Source organism: Bombus pyrosoma, linkage group LG9 (assembly GCF_014825855.1).
Source record: "Bombus pyrosoma isolate SC7728 linkage group LG9, ASM1482585v1, whole genome shotgun sequence".
Taxonomy (NCBI): domain Eukaryota; kingdom Metazoa; phylum Arthropoda; class Insecta; order Hymenoptera; family Apidae; genus Bombus; species Bombus pyrosoma.
This window is the reverse complement of record NC_057778.1, coordinates 2,413,382-2,438,148: the sequence shown is the minus strand read 5'-3', so window position 1 is coordinate 2,438,148 and position 24,767 is coordinate 2,413,382. Positions and strand designations below refer to the sequence as shown.

The 24,767-nt window shown below is 32.7% G+C and overlaps 2 protein-coding genes across 4 annotated transcripts in view; both read left to right on the top strand.

Annotated features, from left to right (window-relative positions):
• The window catches only part of LOC122570831 (autophagy-related protein 16-1), a 606,503-nt gene extending 600,344 nt beyond the window's left edge, over positions 1-6,159 (top strand). For both annotated transcript variants that reach the window (XM_043733702.1, XM_043733703.1), the window contains one exon: positions 1,215-6,159. In XM_043733702.1, the coding sequence (XP_043589637.1) occupies positions 1,215-1,311 (97 nt within the window). In that variant the 3' untranslated portion in view covers positions 1,312-6,159. The remainder of the gene's footprint in view (positions 1-1,214) is intronic.
• A 10,939-nt stretch (positions 6,160-17,098) lies between these two features.
• Positions 17,099-24,767, top strand: part of LOC122570834 — a 60,140-nt gene continuing 52,471 nt past the window's right edge. For both annotated transcript variants that reach the window (XM_043733709.1, XM_043733707.1), the window contains exon 1: positions 17,099-17,577. In XM_043733709.1, the coding sequence (XP_043589644.1) occupies positions 17,496-17,577 (82 nt within the window). In that variant the 5' untranslated portion in view covers positions 17,099-17,495. The remainder of the gene's footprint in view (positions 17,578-24,767) is intronic.

Genomic DNA, 24,767 nt, shown 5'->3' with positions numbered 1-24,767 from the left:
ACAATTAGGTACAATTTCTTCCATTTTCCTTGAATGATAACTTCTAAATTAAAGATGTTGGAGTATTTCTTGTTTCTTTCAAAAAATGTCCAACATAAACCGACACGTACAATAGAAATTTGTTCATCAGTGTGATTTATCAATAATCTTTAGCAGCATTTTCAAACTAGTTCACCAGTAAACAGATAAAAATCCATATTAGGCGGAGACCTACCTGCGAAAATCGTGGTATCCGAGCGGCCTGTTTCTCCATTTTCTCTCATTTGACGAGACGAGACTGGTGAAAGACAATGATATTCAGTCATCCTAATTAAGACCGTGTCCTTCACCGCATTATGTCGATTCACAGCGGCGGATGAAACGAACGGAGCCACGACAATCCTCTAGCACATATTTACCGCATGCTACCGCGCAAAAACAATAGAAACGAGAAAACAGAGAAAACGGTATGGCCGGCACCGCAAAGGATGCCGTGGCCAACTCGAATCAACCACGTCGGACATATTTGCGTGTGCTTTCCTGCCTCCAGAGACAGCGGATTCACCAGACGAGTGAGAAACGTGTGCGCAGTTCGCTTACCGATATATACCAGTCATGGGAAACCGGTGTTCTTTTATAACAGTTAGCCGGTGGTCGCAGCGATTCGATCAGGCTATTACGATCTGAAAACGCAATCTGAGATCCACAATTGACCTCAAAATGACGCTCGCCTCGGAGCAGTCAGTTAATACATTGCATGTTGTTTCGTGTAATCTTTGTCATTCTTCTTACCTCGTTGTCAACTTTCCAGCATCTTTATTCAGATAACCTTACTATTAATATTATGAAGTACAGTCGGAAATAAAAATAAATGAACAGGTAATAGAAGTATCAATGAAGTTTAATAGAACTACTACTGGTATACTTAAGTCTATTTCTCATATATCCTTATAGAGATCGTTTAATAAGTAAATGAAATTGATATCTATATTTTTGCATAAACAAGATGCGTTTAACGAAACTTCATTGATAATTATTTAATTCCACTATATGTCCACTTATTTTTATCACCGACTATATATATATATAATTTTTAAAATTTAGAAACAAGCTACTAATTCCGCCGACTTTAATCTATTGTAAAATCCGGAAATCTCTAAATTGCAGCCGTCATGTACGACGAATTGCAAAAAAGTTGCGTTGATCTAATCAATCTGTTACACTATGTCTTTCAGAACTGTGGTGACAGCAGTTTCTTGGCATCCGCACGGTGCCTACCTCGCATCGGTGGACAAAGCAAAAACGGTGACAGTCTGGGGCGACCATGTTTAACGGGACAAACAATCCCGGGATAGACGATTGTTTCACGTACGAAGGTCAGCGCGTTCTTTTGTGCCGAGACGGACGTTTGTGGAATTGAAAAATGTAGATGCAAGCTTTACGCGCCATAGAGGAGGAATATCACAAAGGACACGATCCGGCGTGTGCAGGATACTAAAAATCAACGGTGTAGGTTTGGGCGCGCAGGCTGTAAAGAGTACCATTTCGAGATTGTACAAAGCGATGCTACCGGCGATGAAGCAAATTTCAGCCACGGTAGAGATTATTGTACATAAAACTGCCCTGATTGTTGCCCCCCCAAGGTTGTAAAGATTTCCTTTTTTAGGGTAATACCCGCGCGCCACGACCGTCGCCTTTTCTTCAACAAATTGAACAAATTATCGTAGTTATCCTCTTTAAGATTCGCTAGATACACTCCTTTTACTTGTAAAGGACTATTTTTCGCGTTTCAATCGTCTGTGCCGGCAGACGCGATCGCTCAAGTTGGATCACCTTTGCGAGAAACGATAAAACACGGTTGTTCCTTTCCTGTTTTTGTTAGGTTACTGCATGCGAAATGTCGTTTTATTAAATGCAATTCTAGTCGCGTATTGCTTGTTCAAAACGTGTTATTTAATCAAAGCAAGTTTCACGCGACTTGATGCACTTTCCCAGTGATTAATTTATTTCATTGCTTTAAATTTAGAAGAATTGTCAGGGATCAAACCTTTGCTATATTGAGTAAACACAAGCGTCATGTCTGTAACAGTAAGAAAGTTTCAGTGTTTTTATTATAAACATTTCTAATGCTCAATACGCGTAGTCTATGACCAGTATATTCTTCTTTGACGTGGTCGCCAATTGAGCCATCAAATCATAGAGAAGTAGAAAAAAGTTACAAACATTACTTTTTAAATTTATCTTAAAATTTAGTATTATTTATGCCATCTTCTTGCAACAAGTGAAATTATAAGAACGCTATTTATTTCTTCAGAATTGAACGTTAATTGTGTACCTATGTAATGAAATTGAAAAATTGTTAAAAAATGGAGTTGATTAGTCTGGCTTCTGACAGGTTTAATCAACGATAAAACAAAATTTAATAGATATTGTTAGTTAAAAAATATTCGAGCTTAAAAATATTCGAAACGAAAACATATCATATGCATCGATCTAATATTTTAGTCAGGCTATTTTCATTACGAAAACTGTTACTCGGTTAATTCTTACTTCGGCTTAATTTCTGATTCGTCTATAGTCGATCTTCCCTTCATGACACGTCACGTGCAATACACTCTCACTCTTCCTTCTTCTCTTTCTCTCTTTTTAAGTAGAGAAAATTAAAAAAGTCTCATTGCAAGTGAAGTCACAGAAGAAGCTTGTTAATTGCCGAAGCAACCGTGAAATCGAGTCTTCTCGAAGTTCTCCAATGTCAGCGAGTTTCGAACGTTTTTATCGTAAGTCTGATGTAGGATGCAAGAGGATGTACTCATTAAGTGAAGAAGCACAATAAAGTTCTAATATTGATATTGAGTATATTGCATTATACAAATTTTATTCGATCGATGATAATGTATCGAACAATATTACGTTTGTCTCAATCGTCGGATTTATTATAATGGTGAAGTATCTATTGATTTGTATGAGTCATTTCACATAAAATATATAAAAACTCGCAATACTTGTTAATAATCTACTTAATTATATAGTTTATTCAATGCTCCAACTTCGTAGCTTAAAATAACGTGTTAGGTTTAAAGATCAAATGAAGCAAATAGACTGATATCAATAAAAAATGCTTCTTATGTATTACAATTTGAAAATTTTAAGTACAAACTTTTATTCATTCAGAATTATCTCTTATTGATCCATGAATTTTTTTATCTGTTTTTGATTCTTTTTTCGTTAACGGCTCGATTCAACAATGTGGATTTTCTCTGGTATTCCCATTTAGTATACGATTTTTAAACTTTCCATGTTTCTTCCTTAACGATCTGAAAATTGTTCTCAAACCATGAACTTAATAGCGAGCTATCTCGAAACCAGACAAATACAATAAATATGCACGGTACCTTATCCCACCTTGAGCAAAGTTCTTTCTCCTGAAATTCTCAATTAATCCAAGACCTTATTATTTGTATGTATTTTTAACGTTTTAATCTTAATTTTATAGATTTTTATTTAATTTTGCAGAAAATTCATGAAAAGAGTTAGAAATATAGTTTGAACGTATTGAATTAAATCTATCGTACTACGAAGCAAAAGCTTGTGTTCAATAAAAAATATTTATCATAATGTTATTCCTACATTATAGGAATTTTACATGGTAACTTAATGTTTGGTAAGAGGCTATATTTTAAACTGCATTTTGAGCGTGAAAGCTTTACCTAGACTTATAGAATTTTATACAAATTATAGTCTGAACTCTATGAATAAAAAATACAAAAAAATTGAAGAGGAATAAACGGATATGTAATTTCACGTGAAGTGACTCATACATTGTATTTTTGTGGTTTTCGTTTCAACTACGAACACTCTTTTTGTGTCACAATTTTACGCGTTTACTCATTGCTCCTTAGTTCGTGCACAACAATTTGAAACTGGTCGCGACCGTAAATTGCACAATAGCTGTAAGATTTGTAAGTGAATGCTTTTTAGGAGTATACAGGGCCAAGATCGAAGGGCTCTAAGTATAATTTAGCCTCTAAGGGCTTCTATAGCGTAACTATAAGAATTTATGAGTCATAAATTGTAAGGAAAGTTTGCCAGTAAAACGTGAAATGCCAACGTGTATAGCTTTTCATATTTTTGATACGTATTTTTGTTAATTCGAATACACAAGTAAACGAGACATTGATATAATAAACCGCGAACGCGATAACAAATTTCTTTCCTCTCTTATTTCATGTTTCACCAGTTTAAAATATTTTCACCTGTTTTTAAATATTTTTCGTTTCTCAGAGTCCTTTGATCATCGTTTAGTATAAGTCTATATTAACACCGTGAAGAAAATAATAGATTCTGGCGGATAAGTTAGATGTTATATATAGATTTTGGTATAATATGCATTGAATTATTACAATTAGTATTTCTTTATTATACAGGTAACCAATACATCATGATATTATTTTATAGCGTTTAAGTTTTGCAAACTGTAAGTTGCTACTCTACCCGAACATACGATTAGTATCGATATGACTGTTCATAATTTCATCGGTTTACCTAATTGAAATTTCATATAATAGCATCGATTACGTTTGCTGCTTTGATTAACCACCTCATTGATCTCAAAAGTGTATAGTTCATAGAATAATATCGATCAAACGGTTTGCTCCGCTAATATTTTTCTATAGAGATAAACCGATGAGCATCAAGTGGTTATATCGTTTATAACGTTTGATTTATCGAATAAGTCCATTCTTGAAGAAAATTATTATAATTGCGTCCAACTTGTTACATAATTCTTTTCCTATTGTACAAGCAATACAGTGACACACATGTATTCTGTTATTCTTATTCACATTTTCTCCTACACCAACTTCTGCGGAAACAATGTATACACTGCTCGCAATATATTATACATATTAAACGTTTTCTTCTTGTATTTTTTAAAATGTGTTGCATTTTTAATTAAATCCGTATTCTCCATGTTAGATGATAAATTATGAAATAAATGGTTTTACATTAAAATTATTAAAATTTCGGTTTAAATTTTCATATGAATCTTGCTTGATTCCTGAGCTTTCACGCACAATCTATTGATAATTAAATTAGCAAAATTTTATGAACCACAAGTTACAGATAACAAGTATTAGTGAGTACTCTTACAACGAGTTTGATGATAAAATGAATGGAATTTTCCAAGTAAATTTTATAGATTGCCTATGTTATTGTATTAAATAAATTACCTTGTTACAAGTGAACTGTTCTATAATATGTGGTGAAAAATTATAAAATCTCTTATTTTTTGCGAATATTATCATGCAGAAGGATTCTAATCTCTATGTCGAAGTATACGTATATTAATTTCAGTAATAATACACAGTTTCAGAAATATTGCGGTTTCATGCCTGAATTTTATACAATTCTTTCTCAACTTGGTATTTGTACAGCGCGAAAAAGGTTCCTTTGTTCCGAACGACAAAGATTCGCGGAAAGAGTTTTTATTTGAAGATGTTTATGGATAAGTAGGAAAGATCCGAGCGCGCAGCGCATTCCTTGTTTCTTTTAAAAAATTCCAAATGCACCATCTGTACTCCGAGAAAACTTTGATTTACCACGAAATGAAAGGTTCTTTCATACTAAAGGGACAAGCCGCATCATACTTTATCTTTTGTCTTTTTCCTCTCCTTCCTCCCCCTCCCCTTTCAAAATAAGCAACCAACATTTTAAATAGACCGTCGTTTGTAGTCGGCGTAGTTTCCCCCCCCTCGTGTTTTTTAACAAAGGAGTATTTCTTACAAATTATAAAACTTCGAAAATCCATGTCACGGAGCATCTCTAGAAACATAACTTCAATTTTATTTAAATATGGTTTAAACAAACATAATATCGAGTCAAGTGTGTAACAAAACGTTCTTTCTAAATATATCGGTCAATGATTATAATATCGATGAATGAAATGCCCTTTTTAAATATTTATTAAATACGTGATAATTATTTGTCTTAATTCTACCTGAGTTGCATCGTTGTACATTGTAATAAATCCGTAAAAATGTTCATGTAAAGATATTTCATATTTATAATAAATAAATACATGTAATGATAAATAAATAAATATATATATATTGTAAGAAATAAGATATACATATTTGTAATAATTCTTTGATAATGCTTCCTGTACTGAATAACATGCAAAACTCCTTTATACGAATTCAACAAACTGATGTTTTATTATGTACGAAGTATTAAAACGAATAAATTAATGTTTTATTACATACAGATTGTTAAAATGAATAAACTACAAAGTATAAAACATACATGTTTTAGAAATAATTCTTACAAAAGTCTGACTATAATATGTCCTACACATATCCCATCTCACGTTATTATGTATCTTTTTATATGCAGAAAATTCTTAAAAATTTGCGAACAGATAAAAACGTAAATAATCCCCATCCCAATATCTTTATCGTGAAATCTAGATCATAAGATTGTCTTCCACAGATTCACGCCTAGAAATATTTTCCACCGAAGTACCTTCATTTTTTCGCTCACCACGTAAGTTCCTAAAAATCGCACCTCGTCAAACCAGTCCATTACTTTTTAATTAACTCCACTCTAGAGAATGGCGACACATACGTATCCTCGATGCCATCATTCCCTTTCGGCACGTACGTGTACGTATTCGCCGAAAAGGATGATAAGTCTGCACACGGAGAAATCGCGTACTCGCTCTCGAGGATGTGTGTACTCGTACGTGCGCATGTATCAAGATCCCTTCACAGAGGTCCACGATATAACAGAGCGTGTATCTGACAGTACCTAACGTGCTTTCGAAAGCGCTCATTAGTCACTGAAATGCGGTCGCGAAGTGACAACTCGTACGTGGAATATTATACGGTCGAAGAACTTCCGCTGTGTCGTATCGCGCGAGCAATGCGCGTCCTCTTGCGCATGCACCGTTCACCGTCTCTCTGTTTCTAACTTTCGCATTATACGCCCTTTGTCCGCGATTCGACAGTTTCGACAGTTTCGCAATGGAACGTGAGAATGCGGCGCCGCGGCCAGGGGAAGCCGCTTGCAAACGACGTTAAAGTTCGATCGGTCGGCCGCATCTGGGGCCACCGAAATTTTTCTCTCGCCCTCGCTTCCCTCCGTGTATACACACGAAAGGATACACGAGTACGCAAAAGTGCATACCAGCTTCGATTCCCGTGGTTTACCGGCTAAACACTATAATCAATTGTAAATCTTGTAAATCGAAAGAATTCGAACAAAAGATTGCACCTCGTTTCCTTGTAACGCATCCTTTAAGTATTTGGCCGTACGTAATACGGATAATATATTAAATATCCCAAAAGAATACTTGTTGTTTTATACTAATTTTACTATCGCGCCAAATAGGAAAGATACATAAATGCAAAGATACCTTTGTTGTGATAAATATCTACTTAGAAAACAAGTTATAATAGGAAGAAAATATTATTATATAATTTACTATATAGACTTAAAAGTATTATCTTCTATTCAAAATTGCAGAGGAAATTTACAAATTAACAAAAAGGAATCTTAAAATATACATAAAACACATATATCGATGTTCAAGTCATAAGGAAGATGAACACCTTTTCCAACGACTAGTAAAAATATTTCTGTCTGTAGTAATAAAAGATGTACAATATCCTTAATTTAATATACACTTAATTTTCATAATTTTCTTCGAAGAATCTCTGCTAATTGCTTACATTGATCTACATTAATCTACATTAATCTATAATAGCGAGATGAATCAATAAATACCCTTCTCGTTTTCATTCTCCATTCTCGATAAGAATTGAATCTTGCTTATTTGTTTGAAACGAGAACGATTAGATTCGCTTATAGTTTCCTTATGGTGAATTATAATCGTATAAGATACACGAGAATTGATAAAATTTGGAGGAATAAAAATTGATTATGATAAGATAATTTGAAAATTGATATTTGACTGGAGTTATCGTTGATCTACACTACTGAACGTAGATACGGTGACTTGTACTCTTACAAGCATGTGTTAAGCTGGCTGTAGTCAAAGTATAGACTATGTAGGCTGGTTTAAACTTACTATACAGTATGATGAGTTGAATTTGAGTTGGGTTAAGATTAGAACCACGTTAGTTCTACATTAAGTGTAAGTTAGTTTTGCATTATGCTATTAAAGCGTCACTTCACCTTGTTTAGAGAGATTGAATATAGATCTAGGAAGGATGAGATATATATACAATCTTATCTTTGAAATCCCCTTTAATATGTATGTAGGTCTTTAAAGTATAATACGTAGAGAATTTGAAAGGAAAAACGATTTTTTTGGTCCTATAATACAAATTAAAATTAAAGTTAAAACGCATTCGGTATTGCCTATAAAATTATATTTATTATTTCACAGCTGTATAACCAAATAAAACAAAAGACTTTCCATTCAGAAAGCACACGAGTTAGAAATTATATGAAAACCTCAACCTGCACGTTTTTAACTTTTACCACATGTTATACCAACATGTAGCGCTGTACGTTTCTACACTTCATTTTCTATTTCCCTTCACACACTTTATAAAGATTTAACGACATCAGCTTGATTTTCCACTTCCCTTGATACTATCTTCGTGTGATTAAACGTGCTCCGTAATTTTATTATATTTAATATACAGAGTGGCACTGCTGAAGAAAGATGCCACAACATGATTATTGTTGCACAAAGTCTATATGTCGCTTGCAGCTCGCGGTAGTTTGCCGCCAACGTAATGAGCAAGAGATTAGGAATTCAAACGCAAAGAGGGTCCGTATAAAGGAATCAGAAGAGCGACTCACACTTTGGCGTAGCTTCGTGAGATCCAAGTAGCCTCGTCTCGTCTCGAGGCAGAGGGGTTACGAACATTATCGGAAAATCCGACGGAAACGTCGGTCGTCAGGGCCAGGTAAGAGACTCGTGAGCAAGTTTAAGCACGATGTTTGTCCACTGATATAGAATCAGCTTCTGTGAGATCCGAAATGCTTTCGCGTTCCATCACACGGAAGTACAAACTCCTTTGCTTCGATATTTTGACTGAACATGTCTCTTTGGGTGTTCTTGCAAAAGATTCCTTCCTACTGGATTTAGCAGGAATCTCTCTACATAAACTGTAAATACATCGTCACTGAATATTTCAGTTTGTTCGAATATTTAGGTCTTTATTTGGAAATATTTGGTTTGGGAAATTGTTTATTAGACTGGTAGAAACTAAATAGTGTTTCATATATTTGTTAAATTGAAGGAAAATAAATAGCTTATTATACGTTTATTAAATTGGAAAGTATATGGTCAATTAAAGTATTCGCTACTAGTGACGCATACATTGTGTTCATTGAATTATTTAAAATTTAATTATCAAATTATAAACAATATTACTGGGTCGTTTTAAGGAAAATTAGTTCAAACAATAGGCAACATAACGGACAATGATGTTAAAGCGAATATTATCATATAAATTAAAAATATTTTTGATGGAAAATATACGTTCGATAGCTCCTGGAAAAGAATTATCCATTTCAGCATCAACGATTCACAACAATTCATTGTGATAGACTTTCGCTGCTTATAGTTATTTTGGAAGAATGAAAAGGAGAGTAAAACTTGCAAAATATCGTAAGATATCATGTTCGTTTCTGTTAATTCCTTGACGTCGACACGAACGTGCTATGAGCTTTACCGACAAAGATGTCACGTAGTTCTTCTGTGTGCTCCGGACGTAACATATTGTAATATTGAAATATAATATAATGTATATGTAACTATCATCGATCTGAGTAGAAGTGAAATAAAGTTAAAATTTAAATTAAATTTTATTACAAATTCACGTACTCGTATTATATAATCTGCTCTTATTAAGCTGGGTTTGTAATCCATGTTACGAGTACGGCTTTATAAAATACAAGAGTTTTACACATTTTTATGGAAATTTTTTAATTATCGTTGAAATATTACGAATTAAATGATCAGTACTTTGAGTGCTGGCGACATAACATTATCAAATGTGTCCGTATGTAGAACAGTTCAGTTATTTATTTGAAGCATGTTTAATACGACGCGAAATATCGTTGGAAAGTGCACGATAAAAGTTGCATTTCATGCTTTCAGAGCTTGTAAATTTATTATTAGTTTTAAAAAAATAAAAAGGTGAAGTATCCTATGACACACCCATTCATTGCACTTAGAACTCCATTATACGTTTCGATTTTTCAATCACAACTTTTTTTAACGCACTTGAACCTAATTTGTGTAAGATGAATATAGGCTTACCAGATAAAATTTGCATTTTAAACTACCTCTCCATACATTCCTGTTCAGACAAAATAATTGAAATAAATGGAGGATGAAATTACATCTAATCACTGTAATATATAAATATATATATGTAATGTACCTAATCTTATAAATTAACGTAATTTATTTTATTTAAAAGATATGATTTGTACAGAGAAATCTTAACCACATTTTTAATTGAGTATTGCATAAAGCGCCACACATTGTTAGGTTTACTGTCGATTTGATTTTAAAGTGCTTTTTCTACATATAAAATACTAGTTAATAATGAAATTCATATTTTTTATGCACGTCTGCTAGACAAGTTAACGAAGCAGTATATTTTAGTGGACGACAGATCGTGTTGTGCTCAACGAGCATATTTTGTTTCCATGGTGACATTAATTATTTGAGCTTCTTGAAATATAAGCCTGTTTGTTTGCAAAATTTGTCAACTGTAGACACTAGATTCTGAAATAATCTTTTGTCACCTTCAGGTATGAAAATTTATCACTAAACTATACCTAATAATAATTTACGGAGAGATAATGAAAACTAAATCCAATTGGTTTTAAGTAATCATTGGATGGTAAAAATGTGTAATGAATTTGAAATACGCGAAGGTCTCGTTTATATAAGATTTACATAAATTAGTATAATTGAAATAACGAAACCCAAATAACTTTGTCTTTCAAAAATAACTCGAGTTTAAAATCAACAGTGTCGCGATATTGACATTTTTATCAAAAGAAAATTACCTTCTTTCCTTTCTTGATGAAGTCGTCCTTAAGAAATATTTCAACATGCAATTACCATGACCAACATGGTCGTCCTAAAATTTAATTTATGTAGTCAAGTATAACGGAACTTCATTTCAGGATCATCCATTTACTTTTAAAGTAAAACTCGCGTAAATACGAGTAATATTGTCGAATAAAAGAATTGAACGGAATAAATTTTAGTTGAAATTTATATCAGAAATATTTCATAAGTTAACCAATGATCGTTCGCATTCGCGTATTTAATAAATGCAGGAGGATTAAAAATTTTTGTATTAATATATTATGTTCAATGTATTTTATTTGCACAAATGAATATTTTATAGTAATTTAACAATGAAACCAAAACTGTTATTATCTCAGAATATATAACCCGTTAATAGCCATAATTTTAAGAAGGAGATAAATTTATAATATTTAGCAGATCTGACGTATAATACAATTCTCGTGAATCTACCAAAGTATGGATAAAAAATCAATCAAATTTATGTTAACGCGAGAAATATTATATAGGAATAAACCAATTATACATATGTACAGATAAATGAATAACACGTGAAACAAAGGTGGCATAAGCCTATATAATTATGAAGCATATAATTCACAGAGAAGTTATGAAATAATAACAATGTTTGTCAGAATTTAATTGGAAACTTGGTTTCAAACATTAGTTTGAATGATATTCAATGTCTATGAAATTTCAAAATGATTTTAAAACATTAGATTAAATAAGAAGTTGAAACAATGGAACGAAGTAACTTCTTAACAGTGTAATTCTCACTTCCTAGAGAATTATTCACGCGCCAAATATAAAGGACGAGATGATAGTCGTAATGAGAATTGAGATAATATCCCCTCACAAGAACTTCGAAAGACGCGGTCTTAACAATAAAATAATATATTTTATTACTTGTACTATTTCTAAAATATATGCTATTAATAATCGAGAAGCTTTCCCAGAACAGAGCCCATGGGTCTAGCCTATGGGTCATCTTTTAGTCAAGTAGTTAAAATATTATGAAGTTTTTCTTGATTTTTTTAAAACAACAGTTTTCATTTAATCTAGGCGAACAAAACTCTTCAGAAACCTTATCATAAAACTATAATTATCATTTTAAACATGGTCAGATTCAAAAAACTAGAACTGAAACTTCCTCAAAATTTACTCAATTCGCTATTTTGTCATGTGGGCCCTTTTAAAAGCTCTTCGCAATTATGTGATATAAGTAAGTATTATACCAATTGATAACTTCTTGTAACATAAGTTTATAGAAATCTTACACAAGATCAATGATACTACTTAAAATATAAAATGTAGATAGCTACATATGAAATGCTATTGCCGTGTAAACGTCAATCATACTTCGATTCGACTAATACCCTGTCTTGAATCCAGGTCACTTACTCGAACACGGCTCATCCATCCAGTCTTAATTAACTTAACTGTTTGTGATATACAGTTGTTTCTTCTTAAATGATATGATCGTGATTGCCAGATTTCTTTTAGATCAGCTTAAGTCATTTATGCCAAACCAGGCGGATAAGTGGAGAACAATTATCACGATGATCGCGATAGTTTTTCCCAAATCAGCTTTCGTACCAGAGATAAGTATCTTTTACTTTTTTAACCTGAGTATGGAAAAGAGGAAATGCAAGTGGTGGATTGAATTCTTACGAGTTGATGATAGTTCCCTCACTGAGTCTATAGAATCTGATGAATATGCTATTTACTCTCTTACGTTTGCATGCATTTGTAATTAACTTCACGAACAAAATGATATTTTAATCGTAATTAATCTCTTGGAAATAATATAGATACAAGAATCTAACAAATCGTAATTATTCTTTTCTTTTTATTGAGGTTTATTTCTCCTATCTGTAGTTTTTTATTTCGTTTCATTTTATAATAATTTTTACAATATTTCTACGCTGAACTATAATCAAATCATAGAGTTAAACGAATAGTATCTTAATTGTTTTGATAAATCTATAAATGTTTAGCATTTTATTTAAAAATTATACTAATATAACAATATTGTACATTGGTGTGTTAATTTCAAGGAAATAAATAATCTTACGTGGTAATAAATTATATAATGTCTCCAATTTAAAATTCAATTATATTTTACAATTTTTTTAGAAGAATTTCTACTGATCGCATACATTAATCTATAATAACTAGAAGAATCGTTAAATGTTGTTCTCATTTTCATATGCACTTTAGTTGAATACCATATTATCTATAATCAGTGATCTGTCGATGTTGATCGGCAAACACGGATTAATTAGATGTGATATGTTACAATATATGCATTGCAGTTGAAGGCCGTTCAGATGTCATCTTGCGTTATTCATCTGAGCTTAATGAACATAATAATTGTGTTCACTAATTATACGTTTCATAAAGAGCACCAACCAACCTATTTATTTGTAAATTACACAAAAATATCTATTCTTGAAATAAAATGGAAAGTTAGCAATGAATTGATATTTATGGACAGTTTTTAATATTCGCTTTTATTGGATTAAAATTTTTAGACAAACTGTTCGACCTATATCAGCGATATTTTAAAAAATAAGGAAATATTAGTGATACATGTCACGACTCAAAGTAGATTTTATGATAATAATTTCTCGTTTTTTCTGAATCTCAATTATTCATAATTAGGTTACGTTGAAAAATGAAGAAGAATTTTTCCAGATCGAGGTTTGGAATTGTATTCAACGTTAAACAAGCAAATTAAAGATGCTGTGGAAAAAACACGTGGAAACTCTTGGTTGAGAAAATAGAGAAGAAGTCACGTTGACATTATAAACGCAATTCACGTCGCTGTTCTTAACGCGCCATCGAGCACACGTTTTCACTTTTCTGGCATCATGTGAGCTAACAAAAATTCCCGTATCTCTCGCCTTTTAAAAATCACTGACGCATAATATTAGTTTCAATAAAATATTATACAAATACAGTAGGAAAATGTTGACAAGTATCGAAAGTAAAATAATATCAGTCTATATTGTGCAATATTTCGAACATATATTATGTATATAGAATATTTATTTCTAAAGTTCCCGATTTATAAAAATTATTTTTAGAATTAAATTTTCAACATATAGAGTCGATCAATGTGACCTCAAATGACTCGTAGGATCGTTGAATTGTCAGGATTGATGAATAAAGATGAGCAATATCGGTAGAAAAATTTCTCGTTAAATGAAGAGCAGTAATTCGGACGAAATTAAAAGAAGTAGCCGTTGTGTATCAATATAAATCCAAGATACAGATGTTCAGTCGGTGGTAGGAGATTTAAAATTTACCTAACTACACTGCGAGATATTCTTTTGTGGAACTCGTACGAGTGAAGGTAGATCAGCTTGTTAATAAGAACCTTCTACTGGCGATTCGTATCTACCTCCTTGAAAGACGTTTAGAGGCCGCAGGGTGATCTTGTGCAACATCTACTTATAATAGTCATGCCATAAATTTTCTCAAGAAACCGATTGATGTTCTGCAAAAAAAGATCCTGCATCAGCGGAACAAATAATATTAGTAAACTTTCTCTGTAAGCGTGTAATTTGTTTTGTCTTCTGTCATGGTTAAATCGGATTGCTCGGTTTGTATCCAGCACAATAATGAGGTGAGATGGAAAAGTACGAGCGTGTTTCAGAGTTTCAAGTTTGATAGAAATTCTATCAACATCTTACTTTAAAAAGACAGTCAGAGACTCGCAGTATACGTACAATACATATCCACAATCGATATCTCGAAAAATATATAACGAACATAACAATAATAAATTTTATGAAATTTCATAACGTCTTGCCACATTTTAAGTTTTTCGATATCGAAAAAGTATTTGTTGAAACTTTCGTGCTCATGGGTGGTACGTCATTTTTAGTAGACAAAATATTTCTATATATAGATAGAGTTAAATTTTTCAAGATGCTTGTTTGTTTTAAGTGCAATTATATGATTTCTAATTTATGACCTTTGACTTTATATAATAACGTGAAGGTCGAAGAAAAATATGGTAATGTACTCGTAAATAATCTCGAAACGTCTTGATGAGCAACATTTGTGGCGTAATTTATGTACGGATGTTGACTTCATTCAGCACAACAATCCATTCAAGCGAGAGAGCATAAATGTTGGGAAGTTGATAAAGAGCATTTTGTGCATCTAATATAACATTTTGATACTGTTGATAGATTTGAAGATTTTATATATTTCACAAGATATTATCATATCTTACATATTTTTCTCACACGTTTTAAATAATTATCGAGTTAAAAATATGACATTTTGATAAATTTGGTAATTCTAATAAACATCTGTCGCAAAGTATACTTTGTTTGTTTGGTAGAAAATTAATTATCAAATTTTCCTACGTACGTTATCATTTAAATAAAACATACCACGACGTGTGAGATTCACATAACGGTTCTGCAAGGAAGTCCGAACATTGCGTGTTCCCACACGAATTATGCTCCAGACGTGACAAACGATAATTAGATTTAAGATAAAGTTTAATTGTAGATCCAAGTTTAACTTTATCTTAGAGGATTGAAGATCGCTTAATGCAAAATGCGTACAATATTTTCTTATTTTCTATCTATCCTAGTAATTTCGCTCTGAATAGCCAACTTCGATTTTACTAACAAGATTCTCGAGGAATTACGTTAAAGTCAATATGATTATAAAGATTATCGAAGCGTGTCAAAAAAGTAAACTCAAGGAGAATTCATTTCACAAAGATATATAACGTGACAAATGTATCCTAAATTATATTTGCGTGAAATCAAATTTTATCTAACGCAACTGTGATAGCTGCTTCTTAAATATCAATTAAAACAAACCGCTGTTACATACCCAAAAAATAAGAATATTAAAACCTATATTCCAGTACTAATTGAAAAGAAAAAGAGACATGAAACTTCACATCTCCACTGCACGTGACCCATTCATTTTCACGTTCGAAGGATTACTATACGCTTGACAAATAAACGGAAGCAATAGATCAAAGTGTCCATGTATGATGCGTCGCTGTCAGTCTATCCAAATCTCAAGAATTACAATACGAATAGGGCTATGGTTATAGTCAATGCGTGCGTCTGACTAATACGCCAGAGTAATGAAATGTGTACTAGATTACACAGAAAGGTATTAATCAAATTGAAGTTTGGATTCGAATAACGTAACGCACGAAGTACAATAAGAAAAAATGTATGGAAACTGCTATTTACAAGACTTGGACAAAAATAATGAATTAATGATCACGTGGTGACAATCACAATTCTTTGATCAATTCTCTCCCCGTTGAAAATTTAGAATGAACTAGCGCCACATAATTAGATAACAACATATAAAATATATTATAAAAAAGAATACAACAGAGTAGCTAATATAAAATATCATAAAGGATATAATAATACGAATGTTTAAATTGCTATAATCGATGAATATGCACAAGCAAAAATCTTACTTTATTATGTATAATTAATAAATGTTTGTGTCATGATATCCAACATAAAGAGCGGGCATATATCATCGTGAGTATTTGATTTTGCGAGTCTTAATTTTTGAATCGTTAAATTGTTAAGAACACGCATTCGTTGTAACCATTTATCGTTACCCTTGGAATTTCACCCCCATTCTCGAGAAATTTAACATCCCTACAGTACATAGTGCTCCCGGCGCAACCCGGTGCCCACTTCCGGTATGTGGCATGCATCCCACTCAGGGATATCGATATTGAAACGTAAAAAAGATTCAATCAGTCGCGAAGTTTCATCGCCAATCAATCACCCCTTCCCTGGGGTTTCTATCCAGCTTTAGGACGTGAAAGCTCTCTCGCGCGCGCAGCCTGCACTGGCGCGGCTGATCGCGACGACGACGCTAAAATGGCCGAGGGGGTGAAACGAACAGAGGCCGAGGAGGGGACGAAGGAGAGAGAAACGAGCTTTCGGGTTGCATGACCGAGTCGACGCACTGGAAGCTTTCCGTGCTTGCGGCGGGAGCCTCAGTAGCCGCTTGTACGTCGACCGGAAGAGCTCTTCGCGTTACGCCGTCCCGAGACGCGCAGCGCGCCATCGCCGACCAGAGATCGACGAATCGAACTCTCGTTTCACCGAGTCAACCCTCCGCTTTTGTTTCGTTCGTTTTCTTTTTTTTTTTAATTAGAAGACTCACTTGCTTGGTGTTTAATTTAAAAATCAGGAAGTTTCTCTCTGTTACAAGTGGATGTTTCGAAACGAATGAACGAACGAACACAAGGGATTTTGTCATTTTGGTGAAGTGTCTGGTGAATGGATCTTTGGAATAAGTGTGACAACGAGTAGATAGAGGATGTGCTAATATGAACACGGAGCAGTGAACCGTGAGCGTATGAGTGTATAATATAACGAAAAGAAAAAAAAAAAATTGGAAACACGGAGACACGATGAGAAGTGCCACAAGATATCGAGAAGCGCGACCTTCCCTTTTCGCGTCCCTTTTTGTCGTCCTCGCCGTTTTTGTGATCGGTAAGAAATCACCGTGCGAATGAGATACGCAGTGATCCATTGCGATATTTTTCATCCCTTGTTTCATTTTAAGGAAGCGCGCTGGTACCGTATCAATGGTAATTTAAAAGGAAGATTTACTACTTGAAACGCAACGATTTTGGACTTCTTTTACACTGTCTTTTTAAATAATCTTTAAAAAGTGAAAGAACAATTAAACGAAAGCAATTGCAATTTTTTAAATTAAATATACTAGGATGTAAAATATTTAATTTAATTTGACTATTAACTACGAATATTTAAATTTCAATGGACAATAAATACGTAAGTTCGTGTTAGCTATCTGATTATTAAAAGATCAGAGCAGAAAATGAATGGTTCTTTTACGTTTGCCGCTGACCTCATCCGCCAATGTTGCTGATTCAATCTCGAGAAAATTTATTTGCCAGTTGTGATCTAAAAATCGAATATCCTTCGTATAACCGGGTAAAAAGTCGGGCCGAAACGAAGTTACGTTTGAAATTTTAAATATGAAAGATTTGAAAGTGATCAATTACGTCAAGTTTGATTTTGATGCGAATAATCAACGCATTTCGCGTTCCATTGAAATTCATCGCGTATCACCGGATCTGTACATGTTCTTTCATATTTTTTCCATATTGATTTTTTTTTTTAATATCACTGCAGTTTTTACAAGTACGTAAAGAAAACAAACGATAGAATTTATATTTTCAAGCGTTCAAAAACAAAAACAGAAACAGTGCAATTTCTTAAAATATACAAACTCTTATTAATACATAACTTTTCTCTCTTATTTCAAATCAATTAAAGATACTTAATCATCGTTAAAAAATAAACTGACTAGATAATAAAAAAAAATCACGAACTTTCAGCCAGTTTCCAATGGAATAGATTCTTTAGATGTACAAATCCTTGGTAATAAATAACTTCTTTGCTCTACTTCAAATCGTGTTACAAAAATTAACTGGATAATAAAAGTGAGGAGAACGTAACATCTCACGTAGTTTTTGATGCAATTTACTTATATAATTTCTTGAAATATACAAATTACTACAACGTCATACGACAAATCACACAACGTAACATATCATAATTTCTTAATTTTATTTCAAATCGAATTAAATGAATTTAAACATCGTTAAAAAAATCTTGATCAGATAATAAACAAAATGAAGAGAATGATGATGTTTTATCCAGTTGTTAGCGTAATAGATCCGCGAATACCATATCATATCAGACGAAATTAATAAATTTAATAATTAATAAAATTAATAATGATCGAATCATTTTGATTTAAAAAAAAATCGTTATCGCATAATAAATAAGGAATTTTCATATAGCTTTCGGTGTAATATACCTATATGGAGCGACATATCCCATACGGGTCTGTGATTTTTAAAGGTTCAATCAGTTTTCGTTGGCGCGCTTTTCTACAGCTGAAAGCGACGGAGCTTTTTCGAAACGACACGCCAACCCATTCGTCTTCGTAAAAGTATTTGAAACTCGGTTTTCGAGAGTTGAGAAATCGCTGCCGGGAATTGTACACGGGAGCCGTGTTTTGACTTAAGCCACGTAACTTCGTCGAGATAAAGTATCGAGGCAACGAAAGAAATGTTGAGTGCAAACATATCTCACCGGAATTATTCGATTCTGAAGAAAATCTAGTGCATTTACGGAATTCGAGGCTGTCTCTATTAGGTGTCGATAGTAATCGTAATCTACCGAAGGGACATTTCCTCACCGATTGCGGAGAAAGGGTTTCTGCGCCCGCTTCGATGGAACATTACAGTTTCCTCCTTTTGTGCCGGACAGAACCGCCATGGAATAGGATTAAGAAAGATTTTTCACCGATATTACCCGCCACAAAATTTTCGTCAGAAGGAAAATCGAGTTACGTTCGTATCCTACGTGAACAGATTTTCGTATGAAAGCTCCCGTATCAAGCAATAATTGGCTGAAATTTCAAAAACCAAATCCCGACAGAAAATTTCATCACAAGGAAGATCGAAACAGGCTACGTGCGCTTCCTACGTGGGCAGATTCCTGTACGAACTCCTCGGTCTTATAATTAAATAATAATTGACTGAAATTTTTAAAAATAGAGTCCAACAGAAAATTTCATCGCAAGAAAGATCGGAGCGAGTTACGTTCACATTCTACGTGAACAGAATTCCGTATGAAAGCTTCCGTATTAGGATCAAGTAATAATTGACTGGAATTTCAAAAACCAGAACCAGGTAGAAAGTTTCATCACAAGGAAGATCGAAACGAATTACGTTCGTATCCTACGTGAACAGATTCTCGTACAGAAGCTTCCGTATTGGGATCTGGTAATAATTGGCTGAAATTTTAGAAAACGAAGCTTGACAAAAAATGTCATCATAAGGAAAATTGAAGTGAATCGCGCATGCATTCAGCGTAGGCAGATTTTGTTATGAAAGCTTCTATCTTGGGATTAAGTAAATAAATGAAATTTAGAAAATATGAAACTCGACAGAAATTTTCATTACAAGGGGAATCGAAACGAGTTACGTGAAGATCAGTACAAAGCAACTGGCTTTCTTTTTATTTTTTGGTTTTAATGATTCTTTATATTCGCTATGGTATTAACCGCTATAATAAATTGTAGTTTGAAATTATAGGTGGAATTTTATAAGTTTTAGAAGAGATTTATTTAATAAATGAAAAGTAAATTTAAAAAATGACATTCCATTTTAATGGCGGACTATATTTTTGTACACTCTTTGAATAAAATTCAAGAATATCTCTGATTAACTTACTCTAAGATAACTCTGATAGAATCACAATGTTGTTAAAATGCAACACTCGAATAATATCGGAAATTATGGCCAAATCAATACACATCTACAGGATTAAAATGCAAAGTTTAAACAGAGGCAAGCATAACGAGAAATTAAAGTGAAAATTTAGCGAAAAATCGGGCGATATTGGGACATTTAGAAATAAGGAACTTAAATTACGAACGTAAAGCTGTCTGAAAGAGCTGGCCCTTTCAGGTAGAAAACATTAGTCAAACTAAGAGAGCTGTTTCTCTGAAGTGAAACGTAACCGTGAACTACTAAATAACGTGAAAGAAATGATTCTCTGGAAACTTACATAATTTCCTTTTTGGCGATGTTTACGATCTCTCGCTGCTGTTCCACGAGAAATGAAAGCCTTATGATTATTTTGAATTTATTTCAACGAACTTTCTGTGTTCAATTAATACAATTCGGTAACGAACGTGAATGAGCCGTGTAGATAAAATTACCTTTTCCCCCGAGAAACCCCAGGGGCGTACAAGCAAATCTCTTTATTAGGCCGGAATCAATTTACGATCGTGTCTAGACTCAATTAAAAATTTTTATTGACGCGTAACTAATTTATCTTCGAGAGGAAGGGGAAATCACGCCATTGTAGAAGTTCGTACTTCGTCTACCAATGAAGTTATTAACTTGTTAGTAGTGTTTTGTCTTGTTTATTCCTGTTGGAAATCGTTGGATGTGATAGCAATTAATATCGATAGAAAATATAGACTATAGTTATGAGCTACCGAAAACATGTAGGAAGCCTCGTTCTATTATGTGTAACACCTAAACTAATCTTCAGAATACAGTAAGCCAGTCGCATGGGAATTATATTATGAATGTAAAGAAGATCCATTTTTCAATATTAGATTTCTTTTACGTCGAATGCACATAGTCGTATTTGTGTATTAAATACGTCATAATAATCTGACGATGAATTCAGTGACTTACATTCGTATAAAATCGCAAGAAAAATTTTCATTTCCTTAGATGAGAGAATTCCTCTAATAAGGAGGCAAGAACTGCGAAATTAAATGCCTTAGGTTGATGGCAAAAGAAAAGGATTTGACGGAACGACCCTTTGTTTTCTTTGTTTGCTTCTTTTTTTTTAATCTTATACTTTACAAATTATTTTAACACTAATAATATTAAATTTTTGCAATTTATTTTGATAAATTTTTCATTATTTTTGTTTATTATAGTGCTCCTGCATATTTTTACAATTTTTAATTTATTTATTAATTTTTAATTTAAAACACGAAGTTGCTGCATGGAGAACATAATTTCTCGATTAATTTCTCGAGAACAAAGGACCATGCACTCAATCCTTTTGGGGTTGTTTTACCATCAACCTGAAGCATCGAATATACATGCAGCCAACTCATTCCAGATTTCGCAGTTCTTGCCATCTCCTTGTAAGATAAATTCTCTACGAAATATAAAATTCTTAGAATCTCAAATTTCTTAAAATGAAAGCTGTGAACGATAAAAATTCTATTTCATGAAAAATTCTATAAATATTCAGTCAATACAATTATATTAATATAACTCGATCGTCTGATTTTTTATGTATAATCAATATATTGCAAACATGAAAACAGATAAAGGTTGTGATATAAAGAAGAAAAAAAATGAGATTAGATTCGACAAAGAAAGTTATTGTTTCACAATATTATAACAAACTGTGTCAAACCACTGCTAACAGAAAATCTATTTCGTAACAAATTCAGAGTCACTGAAAATGACTTTAATAAAATAATGTGGAGCTTTACCGTGGCATAATCAAAACTTCATACCCGGTGTTGCGTCAATGACAACGTAACAATAAGTATATCGAACGAAGTTAATATATCTTCCGAGGACTATACCATTCAATGAATTATACAGAGTATCAAAGTGAATGCTATATATCAGAAGTCACATCAATTACTTTATGTACTTTAATACATGCAGATATATATCAGACTAATAGCTGCCTTCTACACTATATATTGGAACAATTATGTGTTTGCCCGTCGAGAAGCACAGACGCTTGTTAATCGTTATGCCGGTGAAGAACGTGCTAAGTTCCAGGCATTTGTTTAAAATCTTAAGGTGTTTGACACACCATTATAATATCAAAATCATAACATAATTAATATATAAATTATTCCATTAATTTGTGAATTTTATTGAGCTTTTTCTTTCTTTTCACTTATTATTCTCTAGCCCAATTTGTACGTATTTATTTAATTTACAGAATAATTTAGGGATCTCGTAAACATATAATGACACAATTAATCAATTTTAGTTCAATTATTCAGTTTAATTGAGTGTATACAGAGTAGGCGTTATGCGTACATCAAGTTAATTTATTATTGTGAAACGAAAACATAGTATAAAATAATTTTATAGTGCAACGTGTTTGCATGTGCAGTGTACTTATGTATACGTAATTTTGTACTGTTCATTTAAAAGGAAACAAAATCCAGTACAATGTTTGTGAGAAAAGAGAAATCTACAAATATAAGAGAAATCTATATAAGTATAATAAATTTAAATTTATACTATAAACTCGAAAGACTGATACTTTAATAAAAATTACAAATACAATGAAAAGTTTAATGTAAAATTGGAAGATCACTATTTATCTATCTAAAAGTCCATTTTCACCGAAAATAAACCGAAAGATAGAAAGAAAGAGAAATGAAAAGGATCCTGGATGCAAGACATTATTCCAAAATTAACATACTCTATATTGTCTGAATCATTTTCTGTGCAAAACCATTCTGCAATAATGTGTATCTAGAAGGCTATCCTATTTCACAACATTTCCCAACATTGTATAACTGGAAAATTGAAGCGTAATTGGAAAACTGAAGCGTTAACTTCTGTGCAGTGTAGACTTTAATATCCGTTAACCATCGATAGTGTCTATGTTTCACTATAAGGACAACCAAGATGTGCTAGAAGAGAAAAATTAAACATATAAAATAAATTTTTATTAACAGAATCCTCACAAATGGGATAAGTAATTATAAAAAGTCGTCCTGAAAAAATTCAATTAATTTTCTGCTTAAATAAAAAAGTCATTTGCCTTAAACGACACAATTAACGCAACTTGACAACACATTGACTTTAACGAGACATAGAAGAATGTCTCATCATCGAGGTTCAAAGACTAGTCCTTTTACTTTAAAGGGAAATGCAATTAGCTTTTTGGTGAGTGAGTACACGCAGAAAGATAAAAAAAAGTTACACGTCAATCAATCAGTAACAACATAGAAAAAACAAACTGCACTTTATTTTTATTTCGTGTGCAATCGGCGGATCACGAAGAGAGAGAGAGAGAGGAGAGAGAGAAAGTCACGCATATGTTCTGATAGAACTATCGCGAAAGGAAATAAACTAAAACAACGTGAGCGAGCGGGAAGTTGAACTCTCCAAAAGAGCATAAAAATGTGAAGGGCCTATAAATCCTAGATCGTAAATTGTTTATAAACTAATAACATAAATCGTCGAACTCTGCTAATATCCCATCCTTGATCAGAAAGAGTGACGGATTTCGTGAAGAATAAATTGGAGTTAAATGAAATATGATTCGATAATAAGATATAACGATGAATAATCCTAGAATAAAAGCATGGCGTTAAAAAATAAAAGAAGATAGGAAAAAGTGTCATGTTTTATTTAACAGTGAATGCATCGAATATTTAAGTATTTAAATATTATATTTATGTATCAATTGGTGCCAGTGTTTTATTTATGGAAACAATATTTAAATACAGATTTTTATAATATCAGAAACAAAATTTTGTGGAAGGATACAGCATTTACATTAGATTTATACAATGATAAAGTAATTGAATTCGAAATATTATAATTGAAAGCAAAGTGACTTGTTTCATTTGATATTGCGAACAATTCATTTTGATTGACGTAATGAACATGGAATAGAGACGAAGTTTGGTAACATTCAATGCCGTAAATGGAATAATATTTGAGAGATAACATAATGCTGTTAATTGCCCCCTACAGATACTTTGCATATATGACATATTTGCAGTAGCTAATTTTTCCATTCCAAATTCCATGATATTTTTTTCATCGTATGATATAAACTCTTTGTGTTTGCTGCACTAATGTTAATCACAGAATCCCTAGCTGTGTGTTTCTATTCGATGCATTCAAAATTTCCAATATATCTCTGATTGTCCTTTACTTTTAATTAAACATGAAAGCTTTATAATTGACATTTCTATAACATAGAACGAACCGAATATAATCAGTATTCATTTATAGTACTATTTATAATGCTGCGACATAGGATGCATTTATAATACCGCGTTCCTTATAAATTAAAATCGCACGGTATCGTGTAAACTGAAGGAAATGTCAACACGG